This window comes from Apteryx mantelli, chromosome 1 (genome assembly GCF_036417845.1).
Source record: "Apteryx mantelli isolate bAptMan1 chromosome 1, bAptMan1.hap1, whole genome shotgun sequence".
Taxonomy (NCBI): domain Eukaryota; kingdom Metazoa; phylum Chordata; class Aves; order Apterygiformes; family Apterygidae; genus Apteryx; species Apteryx mantelli.
This window is the reverse complement of record NC_089978.1, coordinates 155,188,055-155,208,286: the sequence shown is the minus strand read 5'-3', so window position 1 is coordinate 155,208,286 and position 20,232 is coordinate 155,188,055. Positions and strand designations below refer to the sequence as shown.

At 38.3% G+C, this 20,232-nt stretch overlaps 1 protein-coding gene across 2 annotated transcripts in view; it reads left to right on the top strand.

Moving 5' to 3' along the window:
- Window positions 1–19,680, top strand: part of AMN1 (antagonist of mitotic exit network 1 homolog) — a 32,694-nt gene extending 13,014 nt beyond the window's left edge. Inside the window, exons 4-7 of one of the 2 annotated variants that reach the window (XM_067307668.1) lie at window positions 751–968; window positions 8,147–8,203; window positions 12,072–12,183; window positions 16,502–19,680. In XM_067307668.1, coding sequence (XP_067163769.1) covers window positions 751–968; window positions 8,147–8,203; window positions 12,072–12,183; window positions 16,502–16,575 — 461 coding nt within the window. In that variant the 3' untranslated portion in view covers window positions 16,576–19,680. Of the gene's footprint in view, window positions 1–750; window positions 969–8,146; window positions 8,204–11,901; window positions 11,982–12,071; window positions 12,184–16,501 lie in introns of those variants that run through there. The other variant, XM_067307676.1, reaches the window with a different exon arrangement.
- Window positions 19,681–20,232: the final 552 nt, after the last annotated feature.

The following is a 20,232-nucleotide window of genomic DNA, read 5'->3' as shown; positions in this document are numbered from 1 at the left end:
TTACTCTTCCTCAGGTTCCCCCATCTCTGCCTATCCTATTGTCCTCTTTCTCTTCTGGGACAGTTCCCTCTGCCCTCATCCTCACTGTCCCAGGATGTTGTTCCATATTCTGTTTCTGTAAGTTTCACAAGCCCATTTTCTAGCACAGCATAATATTCCTTCACTTGATTTCTCATCCGCTAGCTAATCTTTCCCTGACTTGCCCTTATGATCACGTGCTTCTGTGAATCATGTTGCACCTATTGTCTGCATAATCTTATTGACCAGATGCCTGAAATACTTCAGTTGTATGAATGAACGTCCTTCTTGGAAGGATCTGCCAGATCTTCAAAACCATGATGCAACTCCAGCATTCCAGAGGCATCTCAAGCCAGTGTCTGTGTTTTTTTCATGCACTCATTGAGATGATACTTCATGTATATAGATTCCCTCAGGTATTCCTCTACTCTAAGGAACGGAATTCAGCACTTAGAAACCTTTATCACCTCCAGCATTCTTCAGTAGTGCCATTTTCCAGGCCTCCATTTCTGTTTGGTATTGTGTGATTTTCTTTTTCTCGCCATTGAATTAAACCAGCCACAAAATGATTTCCTCTTACAGAATTCCACTGGCTTGGCACAAAATGAAAACTGAGCAGTCAGTGACCAGAGCATAGCATATTGGATTCAGCATGGTGGTTAGTTTAAAAAAAAAAAAAAAAAAAAAAAAAAAAAAAAGGTTAATTCTTTAATTGGTCTATTTCTTTGACAGGTGTCATAGCTCTGGCTTTATCCTGTCCTTACTTGCGTGAAGCGTCTTTTAAAAGGTGCTGCGATATAACTGACAGTGGAGTTCTTGCTCTTGCGCTCAACTGCCAGTTCCTACAAATAGTGAACTTAGGCAGCTGTTTGGGCATCATGGATGCATCCTTGCAGGCACTAGGAGAGAACTGCAAATTTCTTCACAGTGTGGACTTTTCATCTACTCAGGTAAGCAGGGTGGCAATGGGCTAACTGACTTTTATTTATTTATTAAGACTAGCATAATAAAATTGAGAGAGGATCTTTTTAGCTGTATTTTTGACAAGCTTTTAGGATCCGGAACCACAGTTCATTTCTGGTTTCCTCCTCTCGGGGAAGAGAGAGGTTATATTTTGCATCTTGATAATAAGTATTTTAGTATTACAGTATTTCTTGTTGATCAAAGATAAATCTGTTTCATTAGAGTCTATCTATTAATGGAAGTGTTTTTTCGGTGTGTTTTATTTAGTTTTATTTTCTTCAAGTTGTAAAATGTTACTAAATATTTCATATAAAGAAAGTGGAATCTTGAACAAATTATCTGCTTGTGGTTAGGACAAACTGACCTGAATAATAAAAATAAAGGATGTCAAACAATGTAAGTCCGTAGAAGAAGTAAACACGACTTAACTAGTTCTAGTTCCAGAGTGACTATGCTTTTTGGATGGTCTGTCGTTGTCATGTTATGGAGTCAAAAGGGAAAGAATGATACTAAAAATGTTAGAAAGGACAGAGGCTTTAACACCAGTTGGTATTTAGTATGAGTAGAGGGGGGGCATCAGCTGTAATAGCAATATTACAACAGACTTCATAACTGCAGTAAGATAATGAAGTTGAGGAAGGGAATTCTTGCGATAGTGAAGTATAGCATTCAGTTGACTCTGGTGGTAAAAGATCATTTTGTGTTGAGTATGAGCCAAGCATAGAACGTTCATAACAAAGTGTCAGATTTGAAAAACACATAACAGGTTCTATATTTTAAATGCTGTTGTTCCCCTTTCAGTTTTTCCAGAAGTAGGGAATCAAAAGTCATTTCAATTTTTTATTTGCCAATTTTTTAATGTATTCAAACTACTTCATGACTTTTTTGTTCTCTTCCCTCTCTCTCCTCTTCCTGTGTCTGAAATATATAAATTTCCTATTATCTGTTTTAGCTGAGTTGAGAACTTCTTGAATAATTAAATGTTTCGGTGTCTTTTATTCCTTTCTGATAATCAGTCATGTGATGACAGTATACTAAAATTCATAATTCTGTTTGGCTAAAATAAATGGAAAAGTGTATTAGATGTCAATGAGATAAGTTTACAATATATCCCTGTGACATTGACCATGCAGACTGAAACTGTAGGTGCTCATGCCTGTAGAGATTGCAAGGCCTAACCATGTGCTTGTGTTTGAGGGCCATGATGCATGTTAAAAATATCAAGAGGAACTTTCAAACCTGTGTGGAGTAAAGTAAATGAGGAAATCAGAAGTAAATGAACATGCAAAGAAGGGCACAGCTCGCTAACAGGAACAAGAAAACAGATGTAAGTGAAACTAGAAAGGGGCTAAACACCAAGAGATGATGAAGCCAGTTTTAAAATAGGATCATGGGCTGAATCCAGAGAGATGAAATGCAGTTAAGTGGAAGGCATAAGGAGTGATGCAAAATAAATGGAAGCAGGGCAGGGAGAAGGAAAGGGAAGGACTGAACTGAGAAAGAGGTATAACCTTGGGAGCTTGGCTGAAGAACTCTGCTCCATTGGCCCAGGACTGTATAAGAAATCCATTTATGCTTGAGTGTATATGTAGTATGCTTATATATCAATATGCTTATGTTACCACTCTGAGGGACACGTTCTTAGGTAAGTCCTGTGCCTACTGCTGTACTTTTAGTCTGTTCCATGTACCTGTAAATCCTGACAATGTTGGAGGTGGAAACCCAGGTTCAAGAGTCCAAGTTGCTGCACTGATTAAACAGTACGTTTCCTCTTTAATATCCATTGACTCAGTATATGGCAAATAATTGTAGGAAGAATGTAGCCTAAATGGGCTGTGCAAGCTACAACAGTTATTTTATGTAGGGTGTGGGGCAATTTAGTGCTCTGCAAAATGTGTTAGCAAAAACAGGAGGGTTGTGCTTTAGCCACTATCTGTCCAGACACACTTCTTATGTAGAACAGAGCTAGGCTGCTTGTGCGGTTAACTGCTGGTACCTGGGTATGTAAGCCTTTGCTAGATACACATAGAGTTTGATCACAGCTTGTCTGTGCCAAGAAGCTGATGAATTTTTGGCTTGATACTAATTACAGGTGGTTTATACGAATAAGAATGTATCCCTTAATGAAGATGGGCAGATGTGGCATTGCAGAGAATGCAAATAGATACTTGACAGTGTAGGAAACAATGCTGCAACACCATAATAACAGTATGGCAGTGCTTAATGTGTGCCCTTAGGAAAAAGGGAGGTGATTTTGTTTTAATACAAAACTGCTTTCACTTACCTATGCTCTCATAGCCTTATGCTCACAAGTGTCAAGACATTGGTATCTAGGTGGCCTGTCCAGTGTTCAGGCACCAACCAGGCAGTCTGGTCCAGGTTTGTTTTGCTGACATGGAGGGTGAGGGACATAGGGTATATCAAACTGTCATCACATCACTTGGGTTCTTCCTAGGTTGGTGACCATGCACTGGTTTTGGATATGCCTTTTTTATACCCTTTAGGAACTGACAGTGATTAATCTCTCCATTCTGTCCCATCTATGAGAGTTACTGTAAGTTACTCCTTTACTGCCCTTTGTCTCATGCCTGGGTACCCTGAGGAGTAGATGCGCTGGCCTCTTGTTGAGCTGCTAATCTAGGTATCGTCAATAGCTGCCATTCTCATGGCTCTTCTGCCTCCACACCCAGACATTCCCATTTATTCTCCTTTCACTCCAATCTTACCCTTTCTATTACACTTCTGTACAGTAGACTTGTGATAGAAGGCCAGTAGCCAGTAGGATAATTTGTGCAATGGAAATAATCATATTGTTAAAGAGAAATGGAGTTTGTGGTGTATGGATTCTAGCTGTCAAATTTTGCTGAGTATCCCTGTGTGTTTGCTAAGTACAACCAGCATTATGTTTGACATCTAATATAAGGTCTATGAAAGAACCTGTGTGATGGATTTGATATCCAAGCCAGCTTTTGAAGTGGGGAGGAGGCTTAATGAATTTGATTCCTGGAAGAGGAAGGATTATAAATAAACAAGTGTCTGACTGTGGCCAATGGGTAAGCAATTATGCTTGCAATGCCATTAGTGGGTAGAGTCCTTAGAGAGCTATGAATGGCCAATGAAACATGTCAGTTCCTTGACATGATGTGGGGATGAAAAGAAGTCCAAAGAATCTGTCCCAAAGTCAAAAAATTATTTAAATGATTGCATTTAGAAGAACATTAATAATTTAAGCTTAGAGTCAGCAGTGTACTAAATATTTGTATTATGCTTTTGTTTTTTTAAGAAACTTAACAGACAAAAATTAGGTTTTACTTGATGATAGAGTGCCTGTTAAAGATAATGCTGTATTCAAAGCTCAGGGATTAAGTTGCAAAGAAGCAAGGGTCATGTTGGACTTTCAAGGAGTACATAGACATAGACAGTATTCCTCTAATACTGAACCTGTGTCCAAGGGAAATGTCCTCCTTTATCATCTGATCACTAGTAGTGAAGTGCACAAATATGGCACACAGATATGCCCGTTTTTTCCCACTTAGTCCCAAACAAATAAAATCAGCTTCAGCCTAATTTTTGCTAGTGGTGTTTACCTGAATCAGCTTGTTCTTTAAACCCTGCAGTTAGAGTGTACTATCAGAAGTGAAAAGCCCTACTGCTTCTAAAATTTCTTCACCTGTGACCACTTTCTCTAATCCTGCATTCCCTGGCATCACTTCCAGACCTGCTAGAGTAAAATTATAAAGCTATAGAAGAAGACTATAGAGCTTCCTAAGGCCTGCTGAAAGGTCTAAAACCAGTCTGTCAGCAGTTCCATATCTCTTCTGGGTTTCTTTATGCATGTATATTGCTTCCTCTTTGGAGGAGGAGTGCTCTGCCTGCACAGCATTCAGCACAACAGGGCCTTGGAGCATGGCTGACCCTGTAGACTTCTGTGTGACTCAGAGAGAGACCAGACTCAGTGGAGAAGGAGACCTGGCATGGAACATCCACCAGGAATTAGTTTGGATGATAGCATTTCTCAAACCTGCCAGAAAGGAGAGTTCTTCAATTATTTTAATAAAATAACGTAAACTTGGTCACATCTTGGTTTCTTTATCGTGTTTGTAAAATGGAAAATCTGTAAAAATATAGACTAGAAGAAAATGCATCTTCTCTGCAGTCTTCCCCTAGGAAGGGTAGAAATCTGTGCTTTCTCTGTCCTGCCTCAGCTACAAGTGTCTGTTAGCTTTTCTCCAAAGTTATCTTCACTAACAACTTTATGTTCACTTGGGATTCTTTTTCAGAGACAGAGACAAAGTTCCAATGCTGAATAATATATAATAAATAACGAGCTCAATTTGTTTGACTAAGAGCTTCCTAGAGGTAACTTAAATCTCTTAAGAAGGTTGAGTTGGGTTTTTTTTCCTCCCCCGGGTCTTATCTCTGCGAAGAATTTTCAACGGCTTTCCCACTGTTGGGCCTAGAGTGAGTACAACTTCTCTTGTTTATCAGCAGCGGAAGCACAAGTTGAGGACCATGGCCAACATTTTTATCAGTGGAGCACCAACCTTATATAAATTATATCATGGTTTATGCATAGGTGTATTTTGGCAAGGCTAGTGGTGAGAGAGACCCTAAATGCTTTCAAAATACATGCAGCATTAACACTTTATCTGGCTAAAATATGTTGCAGGAAATCTTTATCCCATTTCCTACATGCTTTTCTGCCAAAACATGTTAGTGTGTATCAAAACATACAGTTCCCGAACAACTTAGATTAGACTCATGCTTTCTCATTTCCTCTTCTTCCCATCCCAAATTAGCAAAGTAGAGGAGCTTATTCTTCTCTCAAAACTATGGAAGAGAGCATCATCATGAATGCTAATTCTTAAAATGAAAAAATAGAATGGAAAAGCTCTTTAAAAGTTGTCAGCTCTCAAAAAAGGCACTGTCTCAATGTCATCTGTAAGGCTAAGCTACAGAACAGTATTTTTAGATGATGTAAGCTGTGTGGCAAGAGAGTACTTGAATTACCACTTTTAATATCATATTTTCGTCCTTTAGGCACTGTGGATAAGATTTTGCAAACCCTTATGTGGTTGCAGGCAGGAAAAACATAAACATTTATCCCACAATTACCAGAGGCTGCAGAATAGATGTTAAGAGTAGCAGTCTCTATTCTTTCTCTGTATTACAGATGAGGAATTGGAGAACGTCTAGGTGGGTGGACTGTGCTTAGGCAACAGGTGACGTTGATAGATCAATGGAAGTACAATCCATTGCAATACTTCTGTGAAATGAGGTCTTGCCTGTACTTAGGCAAGTGGCTAAATGCTATTATTTAGTCTTGTATCTGAGAATTTTTCTGGTGGCATAATTCTTATAGCTCCATTATGCAAAATGTATCTCTTCCTAAAAAGTTCTGTCTTATCCTTTTGGCCAGATCCTCTAGGTTAAATTAGTTTTAACTCTGTCTGATGTATTTTCATTTGAGTACAAATGTGCTTAATGTTGTAGGGTTTCTATGCCTGTTCAATTTCTGCATCACACCAGCCTCACTTTCCCCAGAGTATTATTTCTCCAGGGCCATACTCTGTGTCTGAGCAAAGATAAATACTGCAGATCTCTCTAAAAGCTAATTGTATGTATATTACAGGAATTTAAGAAGACAGAATTAGCTTTGGTATGTGAGTGGGGAAAAAAATTCAAAAGGCTTGTTTAAATGGAAATCAATACAATCAGGAATAGCCTGACTCTAGGCACCCTGTATTGGTCTTGTTCTTTGTTTATGCAAAAACTCCATTTGTGTGTTGTATAATCAGTGTTTTAAAAGATGATGGCTATGTCTTGTTCAGGTTTTTCTCTACTTTGTCTAGGTTAATTTAGAGGACAGACTGTATACATTCTTCTAAAGTCTTAAATTGATCATAAGTTGTCTGAAGAAGTGCATTCTGCTTGTTCACAACTAATGGAGCTGATCTAATTGCTCACTGCCACTGAAAAGGAGAGATCTCGTTGTCTGTTTCTTTGGTCTTTGCTCTCTTCTCCTCCACTCTGCCATATGGTCCTGCCTCTGCTGTGCACTCTCTGGCAGCTAAGAAACCTCTCTGAATCAGTTAAACTCACTAATCAAGAAAAAACTTTTCTATAAGAACTGAGGTCGTAAGCAGGTTGCATTTTATTGGACAGAGCAAAATGGGAAACAAATAAACACCTTCCTCGTGTTGGTGGAGGCTTTGGCCCTGTGTCACGTAAATCTGGCACGTTTCCCAACTCTTTCCAGGAACCAGTCCGGGAAGGAAGATTATTAGTTACTGAAAAAACAAACATAGAGCAAGGTTAATACTCTGCATATGACTAGGGGCTTAATGTCTAGACAGTTTTGAAATCCTTTATTAGGGTTGTTGTTGTTGTTGTTCTGTTTTCCTATTTTACTCATTTTTTTTTCCATAGCCAAGGCCAGTTGTTTTTTCACTCCACACAAGTAGTGACACCCTATTCTGAAAAGTGTCAATAGATGTATATATTTGGCCTTTCTTGCCTTTCTGAGGAAAGGGAAGTCCTTTGTATCTCTCCTGTCTCTTACAGGTAATCATTGCTTCATGGCTGTCTATGGCCACTTTGATAAGCTTTTTAGTGCCAGTGTGCTACGACTAGTTCTGTAAGACTTCTTGTTTGGGGGAATTTTGGCATGTACAACTGGTTTGCTTCAAGATGAGTAGAAGTAAGACTACACATATGAGACTCCTGTGATTAATTTTCTACCCAAGACACAAGCACAGCTCTGGCAGTCCTGAAAACAGGAGGAGAACTCATCCAGGTAGAGCACAAGCGCTTTAAATCATATCAATTAGAAATGCCTGTGCCCTCACCATTGTAGTGCCCCCACTGTTAAATTAGACAGTGAAGCTTCAGAAATAGTAGCTACACAGCTGGAGTTACCCCAATAGAAAGCTTGGCTGGATCACATGGCAATGAAATGCAGCAGTGTTTAGTAGACTGAAAAAACATACTTGGATAACCTTTACAAGCTTAGTTGGGAGGAAAATATTGTAATGTTAAATGTAGTCAGTGACTGTGGGGAGAGAATAAATTAATATAAAAATCTTTCCCAAATAGTTTTAAAAAAATTGACTTTTAATACATTGTACGAATAACAAAAATGAATAACAAAATTGTTTTTTTCTAGGTAACAGATGATGGTGTTATAGCACTAGTGAGTGGAACATGTTCAAAGAATTTAAAGGTAACTTATCTAACCTAATACAAAGAAATGTGAAAAGCAAATATTTCATTTTTAATTATTATTTCTAAGGGTGTTTTTTATTGAGGTAAGCCTTTATATTTGTGTACGTGTTTGCCCTGATTTTGGTCATGAATTGAATATTTTCCGTCTCTGTAGCAGTGCCCCAGACCAGCTTTTTGAGAACTGCAGTCTCTTTTCAAGATGAGTTTTCTTTTACTGAATGTAGCATGCGCATTTTAACTTGTTTTGTTTTAGAAAAGTGTATGACATGCAAATAGTTGCTTTTCCATTGATTTGTTTTGAGTTATTTCTTGATTCTATTGAGCTTTTGGGCACAATCTGTAATGTGGAGAATTTCATGGATTTAAGAAATTAGTTAGCAACTCTACATAGGTAAATATCTAACTCATTAAAGCAACTGTGAAAATGAAGTCCTCTTTGCAGAAAGATTCTCTAGACACTTAGTGATAAAATGATGGAGAAGAGGCATCCCAGAGCCCCATAAATGATCTACTTTTCTAAATAGAAAATTAAGATGGGAAACAAGTCATACTCTTGCTGTTTTACAGCAGAAAAAAAACCAGCAAAACAAAATAGGAAATCTTGTTCAACTGACAGTATTAATAACCTGAAAAAAATAGTACTGTTCTTGTTTTATGTGAAGGGTGAACAGTTAGGTATGTGCGTGTGGAGGGTTTTGTTTGTTTGTTTGTTTTTTCCAGCTGATGTTTCTCTGTTTTGGACAACTTGTTTAGTCTTTAAGTCTTGTGGTAGAGATGAAAATGCCATTTTTCAGAACATGGCAGTGAGAGAAATTCTTTTTATACTAGAAATAACTTGAAAATATCTTTGTCCTTTAGCTTGTTACAGCGTTAGCCATAACAAAACATTGGCTGAAGGTTTTCTAAACAACACTGAGAATATGCAGAAAGTCTTCATTATCAACTTTCTCATAGCCAGTCTACAAATATGAAACAATGTGTATCACTGTAATTTGGATTAGGTCATTCTCAAAAGCTTTTAGTGCATGTTTCTTAAAATACAAAGATTTCTTCACAGAATTTTATTGTAATAAGTTTTGATTACACCATTGACTAGACTGGGGTTCTATAAACATTTAGAGGGTCTTGAACTATTTTTGAGCAATGTTGGTGTAATTACTTTGACAGTATTCTCTTCCCTCTTGTATATTATCACTGTCCATGTTTTGCAGAAGATTATATTCTTGCATGTAAGCCCTTTTTCTTCAAGCCACAGAAATTAAGTTCCATGTATTATTTTTAATGAAAATGTCCAGCTTACAAAATGTGGCCTATGATGCTTCCTGGTTGCATTGCTATAGATACCATTTCTTTGAAGGTGCACAAGTATCTTTTTGTGCTGTGGGTGGATGCCTGTGGAAGCAGTGCTATGTCAGAAAGAGCAACTTGGGTAGCTGCCATAAGACCTGTTTCATGTATAAGGGTTCAAGAAAGGTGCCTGGTGAACACGTTGTCCAGAAGCAACTAGGAATTCCAGGGACAGGAAAAAATGCCTCTAATGCACTGCAGAAGGGAAGAGGCAGACACAAAGTATTGGAAAATAGAGCAAAAGAGTACAAGGCAGTCCCTTAGACCTTTAGGGCCTAAAAACTTCTCGGTGGAGAAGACTGCTTCATGGCAAACTTTAAACCTATTGACAATAGGCTTGCTTATCTTAGTTACGTTTTGTAATAACTGAAATATTTCATGGCCTTCGTGAGTCTATGACTTTTGGGAGGGTGGCAAAGAGAAGCAATTATGGGTAAAGAAAGTAAAAGACAGTAGGAATTTGTTTGGAAGAGAAAAGATTTTGAAATGAAGAGTGTCTGATTGTTATGATTACTATCAAGAAGAGGTACAGTGGGATCATAAATATGACTAACTGAAAATTCTTAGTTTATCTAATAAAATGATTTACATCTGCTAGAGCTTGAGAGCTCCTTTTATCAGTTGTCTTATCCCTCTTTAATTTCTGTTTAACTTATATGAGGATCATTTAAAAAGTGACCAAGTGTGCAGCCTGTGCAAATGAAGTTGTATAAAAAATAGACTTTCTTATATCTTGCCATACAATGTTAGAATGTTAAAATGTTGGCTTTGATTTTAGAGGAACTAGTAGAAAATTTCAGTCATGCCACTTGCTTGATTGGCTTCCCTGCCTGCAAGACTGTGATCATACGAGCCTGATGACATTTTTAAAAGTCCTTCAGGATGGAAGTTGTATAGAAGGCAATAAGTTGAGTAGTAGTATGGATGAACTAAAAGCTATACGTATATCAGCTTTTTGTATTTCTTGCTTCGTGAATAAAGTTCTTGTTTTCTGTGTCATCATGCTATATACTACATTTATTACAAAAGGTCCCTTTTGTTCATGTGCTCTTTAAAGATCCTTGGAGTTCATCATTTGAAAAGACACTCTTTCACAGTAAAACAATTCTTATTCCTTTACCCTGGGCTTCTCAAAGTATATTTTCCCAGATCTCACGTTCCATTAACTTTGCTATTCTCTTTCTGCATTTTTTGTATGTTATATATATATTGATATAGGAGCCAGTTTAGAAAGTGCCCATTCAACACCAAAAAAAAATATTTGTTAAAGCATACAGATGCACACTACCAGGGAGAAGAAAGATGAGTGTGGGTGTGGGTGACTGACTAAGAATGAGGGGATCAGCGTCTAGTACTATGTGATGCTGGAAAAAACATTTTCTTCCTCTTTCCCATCCAAAAAAGAAAGATGATAATCCTTCCTTTTTTCGGTCCTCTGTTTTTTCTTGCATTGAGACAGCTGATAGAGGCAAGGAGTATTGGGGGGGGGGGGGAGAAGCGCTATTTTTTTTTTTAAACCTGGATAAATGCTTGCCTTCTCAAATCACGTGTGACTACACTTAAATTCCTCTTCGAAAGCTGGAATTTTCTTCTGTGAACATTATATTGAAATAAGCATGAGTTTTCTTCTGCAGACAAAACTAGCCACTGTAGGAATTACATCTGCATGTAAATCTTCAAGTCATTAGCCATTTGGAAAACCACATCTGATCAGCAGAGAAAGGACTATAGTATCAGAGCATACAAATTTTAAAATCTTATACATTGTTAGGTGATGTAGAAATTTCGCTTAGCTATAGATTCCAAAGACAAGCTTCCCAAGTCAGCAACCACTCTCAAAAAAAATTTTTGAGGGCCCTTATTAAAAGTATGTTGTACTGCTTCTCAAGGTCTGTTTATAAAATTTAAGTAGCAAAGTTTTTTTTTTTTTTAATTAAACAAAATTCTTGATCACAGAGAGCTGTTGACTTTATTCTCTCTTTACTACATGCAACGTGTACTAGTTATGCAACTTCACAAAAATTAAGAGGAGAGCAGGTATTAGTCTAGTCTTGGAAGGGATCTTAGACTTCTTTTAGGAACTATATAAATGTGTATTAGGAACTACTTCTGACAGAGACTCACGAGTCCTGCCTTTTCTGGGAAGCTCCAGACTTCAATTGCGTTCTGTCCTCTTGTTCAAGAAATTACTGGGAGTGTGCGTGACGCAGGAAAAATGATAGGACTCAAACTCTGTAAAATGTCTTTGAGGAGTTTTTTTCACTTGTTTTGGATGTTTGTTTCTAGCTTAGCTTTCTTTATGAAGAATCAACTCTAAAAATATAAATTTCCTATCTTGTTTTTCCTGAGGGTATCTGTACAGGACCACAGATGGGGTCAATGCTCTGAGGAGTAGTAGGTCATAATTTCTTCTGGGGGAAATCTCTGAAGTAAGTAGTAATAATGGTTGGGAAAATGAAGTGGTACCTCCAAAACTGCATGCTCTCACAGGCTTTTGTTTTTACTATTTTTCATAATAGGAGATCCACATGGAACGGTGTGTGAATCTGACCGATGTTGCTGTGGAAGCAGTTCTCACTTGTTGTCCGAAGATACACATTTTTCTGTTCCATGGATGCCCATTGATAACAGGTGAGTCAAATCACTTCTGACTGCATCTTCTTGCTGTCTGAAAAATAAGTTATGTTTTGTAAATACTCCCATACAAATAATAAATGATTAGATAATGTAATCATTATACACTGGGTTTTTTTTCAAAACAAGATGAGCTTTGCCTTGAAACCTGACAACCTTCAAAGAGGTTTCTTTCTCTCTCAAAATGTTGATGTAGACCCAAAATTGATGAGGAGACTTCATGAAGAGGTTTAAGCATATTAATCACCCACTGTGTTCCAAAAATATGGAACAGCTTCCATTCAAGAAACAGTGGAATAGACTAGGACTGATCAGCCTGAAAGAAAACAACTTAAGAGGGTTTATGATAGAGATCTAAAAAACAGTGAATGGTATGGAGGAAAGGATACTGAACAGTATTTTTTTTCTATAAAAGAATGAGGAATATCAAATAAAATTAGTAGGAACTGGATTTAGAAAAAGGAAGAACTCTTCATGTAGCGGATGACAAACCTGGGGAACTCATTGCTGAAGGATGTCATCCATGCTAAAACTATACAGCAGCTCATAGACTGTGCCAGTACTTGGAAGAGAAATTTTTGGAAGGTTAAATACATGGAAACTATGTCCAGCTTAGGAAATTCCCCTCAGCTGAAAGTAACTGGAGAATGCAAGGGATCTGGGGAAGGTGTCTTGCATGTTCTGTTCTTACTCTTCCCAGGGCACCTACTCATGATCCTTGTTTTTATTGGTCATTTTCTTAGCCACAGGGAAGTCCATTCTCAATCAATCCTCAGTCTTCTCAAAGAAGGAAGAGCCAAAGGCGGCAGCGGAAAAAAAGCAGATGAGTTTGGGAGGAAATGAATGAAAAAAGGAGGGTGAGGGTCACTCAGAATATAAAAGAAATGATGTCAAGGACTGTGGCCTCTAACTTGAGCACAAGCAGTGGTCACAAGGGCCGTGCTGACTATTCATTTATTAAGCAGAAAATAACCAATAGGAACAAACAGTAGTTGAGAGTATAGTGGTTTAAAATTGTAATGGGACTAGAAATAGTCAGGAGGAAGCAGATGTTTCCATTACTTCAGATCACTGTTTTAGCACAGTGCCACATTGCTCAACATTGTCAAATGCAGTGTTACCACAAGGTCTTCATCATGCGTATCTCAAGTAATGTTGATACCAGTGGTTAACGTATAGCCCCACATTTCCCTTGCAATGAAACATCAAACTTATGCCTGACTGGTATACAAAAGTGAAGCCCACAAGACTGTTGAAGAAAAAATCCATCACTCGTGACTACATAAATCTGAACTAGAACAGACAGAACTGACCACCAGGATCCCACTTCTCCTAGTGAAGAAGACCACATTTAACCAGTGATGTGTGTTGGCTCAGTTAATTCAGTGTGGGGGCATATTAAGCATCAGCTGTAAGATAGGCCAATTGAGACAGAGGAAGGTTTCAGTGACCATGGAGTTGAGATGGCTGCACAGATGGCCGTTCTTGATGCACTCCTTAGCTGAAGCCCGCAGGCTGAGTCAGGATCTGCTCAAGCTTGACCAGGCTTTCTGCAGCTGCGTACAGTCCCTGGAGGGATCCCACAGAGCAAGTGTCAAAACCAGATGCCCACAGGGAACCTGTGAGGTGTCTGTGGTGCACCCTGTTAAATACCTTCTCCTTTTTGAGGGCGGGAAGGGAGATGACCCATTGCCCCCTGGTAGAGGTCTCTGGCCAGATAAAAAGTTGTCAGAGGTTCTGAGGTCCAGAAGTTTATGCAGAGAGACTGGGACAAATGCCGCTGTTGTGGTCAGGGAATAGTTTTTCCTCGGCATTTCTCCCATACCCCAGTTTTCCTGCCATTTTTTTGCTATGATACTGGGGTCTAGGGAGGGGATCCAGGGAGAGGTAGCTTTTAGAAGAGTTCCAGCTCTTCAGGCAGCACTACAAGAGAGGTCAGATTGGGGGTAGGTGTAGAAAGGAGCAGGGAAGAGACTGAGGGAGGAAAGTGCATGCTGTGTGTGGGAACCTGCTCATAAAGGAAGAGGGAGAAGGAGGGAAGAAAAGCACCTGTGTGCCTCTCTTTTTTTCCTTTTTTTTTCATTCTCTCCTTTTTTTTTCCTCCTCTATTTTTCTTAACTAAGGAGGAGTGGAAGGAGGATAGAGGAGCAATAGGAGTTGGGAGGGGACTTCTTCCACTCCTTCTGAGCAGCTGTTTGTGGGTCTGCAGTTAGCTATTGTGCAGTCTGGGGCAGAAGGAGCAGGGAAGGTCCTGCTGCACCTAAAGGCATTGGATGTAGCAGTGACCACGGAGCCATTGGGTCTTGAAGTCGTGGGGGGTGCAGTCAGGTGTGCAAGGGGAGGCCTCCATGGTGACAGTGATTCTTATTCTTTTTTCTTCTCTTCCTTCTGGAAAGGGGAGAAGTTGGAGCTGGAGGATTAGGGAAAGAGCTTCAGCACAGGAGCTGCTCCTTGAGCTGTGCCCAGAACTGCCTGCCTGCTGACTTGCAGGAAGCTGCCAGAGCCCCCCTTCTCTACCTGCTGGCTCCTGTTGGAGGCAGGATACCAAGGAGGATGGACTCTGGTTGTTTTTATGCACCATATAAAAGTGGTATTGTGTTTGAAGGGATTTACAACCTAGTGAACCTGTACTGCTGCTCCAAACTGTATTTGTCACTAACATAAAGTGTCATTGCAGTGTCATTAACAGAGATTGACTGCGGATCCACGAGCAGATCAGCTTTCTCTGACTGTTCTGACTTTGCCATGTCTTTCATTCTCAGTTTTCCAAATACATGATATAGTTGCTCATTTTTGCTTGTTTGATAACTGACTTTATAGAGATTGATAAATATATTCATTATATGAAACTAGATTTTTGACTTTCACATCAAAACGAACTACAAGAAGTCCAAGGAAATCAGAGAAAAAACAGGCTATAAGTATTATATACTGCTGTGCATGCTCAAGAGAGCTGAATTACAACTGCTTTGGGAACCACAACTTTGTCTTTCCTGAGCCTTACATGATTAAAACAGCTGTTTTTTAAAATTTGCATTAATGCAATGGCCATGCATTTATTGAAACTGATATCAAGAGAAGCTGCTTAACCAGGTATGAATAAGCAAACCTGATTTATGATGCAGTGGTAATCAATGTTGATCCAATTTGCCTCTTCTCTGAGAAAGATGGGGAAAAAAGTTTTTTCAGGGAAATGAACTCAATCTTATCCTTTTGATTTAGAAAAATACCCATATGCAAGGAAGTGTTTAAGCTTAAGGGTTTTTTTGGTTTTGGGTTTTTTTTTCCTTTATTAAGGCCAGACGTGACTTACATTTTTTTTTAGTTGTTGCTTAGTGTGTTTTTATTTCCTTTTATAAGATTAAATTTCTATTTTGAAAATAAGACCATGAGATTATTTTCCCAGCGTTTTAGCTGTGAGTGTGGGAATGTCACTTTTTTCTTTGTGGGCACATCACCTGGACAACATGATCCCAATGAGTGCTAATTTGAAGATGTTTAACCATCAGAGAGTGGTGATCTCTGGTCTTTTTGTGCTCTGTATTTAAAAGCAGATGACCTGCAAAAAATTGATGATCTATTGTTAGTAGTCCAAAGAAGTTATTTACTGTTTTAGGTTTTAATACAATCTTCTTGCCCATCTTTATGTATCATTCCCATTCCCATCCTTATGTTCTGTGGCTTTTTTCCTTTGCTTCAAGTTTTTCGTCTTTGTCATTAAGGCTACTAATAGTGCCATACCCTTTTTGTCCTCTTTCTTTGTTTTCCTCACTCTTTTCTACATCTTGCCAGATTATCAGTTGTACTAGCATTATCTTTGAGTTTAACTGCTTTTTTGTGACCATCCCAATGCTTTCTTCAAAGGCTGTCCTATATATTAGTGTTGTCTAGTTAACTCACATTTCCTCTTCTTTAAACCTCTGAAAGATGTTCTGCTTCTATGATACCTACTAAATGTAGGCTAGCTAGAAAGGAACAACCTGAATAGAAGTTAATCATAGTTGAGTGTATTCATGAAATTCTAAAAGGAAGAAGAGACATTACTCTCCCAACATCGGCCTTGGTTTTTTACGTTGGGTTAGGTGATGGTACTTTACAATTATGTGATTGAAAAAGGAACTGAATGGTTTTGAATTATTTCATTTATACCTAAAGTGTGACCTTCTAATGGTAAGCTAAGCATAAATACAGATATATTTGAATTCTTTTGTTGTTTACCTAATTTCTGTATACCACCTATATATACCTACATCTCTCTCTCTATATATGTATATATTCTGAATGAATAACAAGAAATTCCTTGTTTCTTTTCCAGATCGTTCCCGAGATGTTTTAGAGCAGCTAATTGTATCGAACAAAATCAAGCAAGTGACATGGACTGTTTACTGATTACTTTTTGTTTGTGTATATATGAGTGTGAGGTTTACAGATGAGAGAGCTGTTTCAGGAAACAGCCACCTCTGGAAGATAGCTGCCCTGAGGGTGACTTTTGTACCACCAGATGGTTTCACTCCTTGTTCCTGCCAGAGGTCTCTGTCACCATTCCAGTCCTCGCTCTGTGAGTCAGGGCTTCGTAGTGTCTCTGCTTAAAGCCTGGTCTTTCTTTGCATCACTGATCATATTGCATTAAGAAGAAAGTTAAATTATAATTAATATTACTGTATCATCTCTCAGCCTCCTTGAAGGATCAGATTAGGCTATTACTTAACATCTTACTCTTAGCTACTTACACAAACACACTTTAATAAGTCCCTGTCCTGAGTTTATAATCTGAGAGGGTAGTCGCCATTAAAAATACCAAGCCCAAACATAGTATTAACATTTATGCAGAAGTGTCTGTAAAGTTAGGGCTTAAATCTGAAAAAACTGAGCAGGCAAAACTAATAAATGGAGGTGGCATTACCAGCAATGCAAGTATATTTTAAGTAGTAACAGGTAGTCTCCTTTCACAATGTACTTTGCTGGGTCTGGAGGAAAAACAGTAGATACATTTATTTATGGTGTTACTGATGCTGCAGGTTTCTTTTTTTATTTACCATTAAATACTTACTGGATTTTTACAGTTCAAAAAGTACAGTCTGTGAACATAAAAACATAAAATTGTCTTGAAATTATTGTAGTCATTTAAGGAATTTCAGTAATCATGACCAATAACAGAATCCTGTATATTGGCAAATACTCATTTGCTTTGGCTTTTGCCTGTATTCCTATGTAAAAATCTTCAGCGGGAACAAAATGCTGCTCCTCATAAGCATAGCTGAGAGTGAAACAGGACCAGACATAGGCTCTGAGCGCATGAATCTCAGGATGGTGTTCAGCAGAGTATGCGTTCTGCTGTATGCAGTTCATTACATCTACAGTGGCCTACAGAAATTGAAAATATATCTATTTATGTATCTATTTATGTACTGTTCAATTGTAGTTATATTTAAAAGCAATGTTCAGTTTTTGAAGTGTAGACAAGTTTATTACATGATGTAGCAGGGGTCTCATCACAAATATAAGTCATACTCAGTGGGTCTGTTGAAGCAAGAAACGTCTAGTGAGTCTTATGATTTCTACATTAAACTTAAAAATGCTAATCATTTTAGTGTTACACGGGGTGGGGGGTAGCATGCTATGTTGATACTCTGCATCTGGAACTAGCAGGACTTAGATAGGGAGGTCTTACATGGATCTGGTGACACTTAGAAACCCGCGAGTTTAAACAACCATTAGGAATGTGTTTACTTTATAATCCAGCACTGTCACAGGCCACACTCACTTTAGGTGTTATAGAAATAAAACAGTCTTCTAATCTATTTAAAGTTCATGTCAAACTGCATGGAAGATAGTAATATATATATATATATGTTTCATCCAGTAATATTAAAGGATATTATAAAGTCTGACAACAATCTCTGTTCTTCTATTGGTTTTATGGGTTAGGGAAGAGCAAATTCTATTTAGTAAAAGTGCTAATGCATAGTCATTTTCAAACTCAGGTGCCTAAATTCCTAACTCTGGGTCCATGCAGTACTATGGCTCAGTGCAGAGGACTGCGTTCCCATGATAGCTATAGGTATAACTGCATCAGCACAAACCAGACCTGTAGACAGAAGTTGTTGGGTTTGCTACATTAGCGTACATAGCAACTAGCACCTAAAGGCTGTAATTGCAGCAAATTGTTGGACCAGATAAAGGCCTAAGAACCTAAATGTATACTTAGTTTTAACCATCCAGGTTTGAAAACTGGTTTTATTCCTTTTTTATTATTATTTTTTTTGTCTAAAGACTATTTGCATTGTTTCCATATTGGTCCCTGTAGTTCAGTAGGTAGCAGCACTGACATGCTCAGTAATCTTGTCAACACATAAAGCTAGCTGTCCTTGCTGCAGTAAGTGTGCTGCAAAAAGAGTAAGTAGACTTATAAGATAACTGAGGTTGGAAGGGGCCTCAGAAGGTCTCTAGTCTATCTTCCTACCCAAAGTAGGGCCAGCTCTGAGCTCAGACCAGGTTGACCATAGCTTTATCCAGTTGGATCTTGAAAAACTGAAGAGGGGACAGCTGCAAACAACCTCTCTCTGCAACCTGTTCCACTGCTTGACTGTTCTTACAGTGAAAAATTTCTTCCTTATATCTAGTCTGAACCTCTTCTGTTTCAGTTTATGACCCTCATCTCTTCTTCCTACCATGCACTGCTGGGTAAAGCCTGGCTCCATCTTCCTGATAACCTCCTTGTAGGTATGGGCAGGCTGCTGCTATGTTCCCCTGAAGCCCTCTCTTCTAGAGGCTGACCAAGCCCAGCTCCTTCAGCCTATCTTTGTAGGGCACATGACCATAATATGGAGCAGTAATAGTTGTCAGATTGCCATTTCAAATGCTATATCCAGAAAGAAAATTACAAATTGAGATAAAGTAGCTAAACGCGGAAGATCACCAGAGTTTCTAACAGCAAAGGAACCTTAAAAAAAATCCTATTTGTGGGATAGTGTTACTTCTAGTCTCACAGGCTAACCTGACCTTTTTTCCCGTTGTTACTGGAACTCTGGCTTTGTTATGGTGATGGCAAATACAGTTTACATTTTTTTCCTTAAAAATGTATGCAGATGTACTGTGTTCTCCTGTCAGCCCTTTCTAAATGTATAACTTTGTGGTGTATCTTCACATTGTGCTTAAAAGCCTATACAACACAGAGGTGAATGAGAATGCTGTATTCTTAGGTTTGGAAGTTTAACATATATCACTTTAAATCCTTCACTTCCAGAGGTTGAGTCTGCTCTCTCATGGGTTTGGTACTAGCATAACTCCACTGGATTTTTTTTTTTGATTCAGGTTAAACCAGAGTCAGTTTCAACAAATGTTTACAAGTACTGTTGGAAGTGGGAGAAGAACATCATGTATACCCTTATCATTTCATATTCTATATTGTATTTGGATGTTGTTACCTTTGTAAATTGTTGAGTGAGAATATTCATGTATTGTTTTGAATATTAAATTTTGTCTCTGACTGGTTTGGATATTTTAAAATCTTATTAAATTATATATTCATGGCCACCTACATCAGCATGAGGTCATAATCCTCCCACCTCTTAAACACCATGGTTTTCTGAGTGACTGTCACAAACTTTTTCACATCTTGAAGCTTCTGCTATATCACCTGGTATTTGGATAGTTGTAGATGCAGTGTGTTTCATCCTTCAGTTAATAGTTCTTCATCTCTGCTTGTTCAATAATAATTTACTGCAAAGGTGCTAGTTATTGCAAGACTGCTCTGAAAACTTTGGTTTCTTCATTGAGTTGATGAATACACAGACTCTTACCTGTGGATCAAGGGTTTTTTTTATGCTGCAGATGTTTTTTTCTTCACAGTCATAGGTGAGGATGATTCTGGAGATTGTTGTTCAGTATCTCCTCAGGAGGAGAAGAGAAAAATAATTATACCTAATTTTTCTCTCATTCCCTGTTCAGAAGCATAATGAAAAGAAAGATTTCTTCATCCTGCACCAGGTCCCCATCATGATAGGTTGCCATTTTTTCCCTGCAAAGTTAGGGAGTGTATATCCT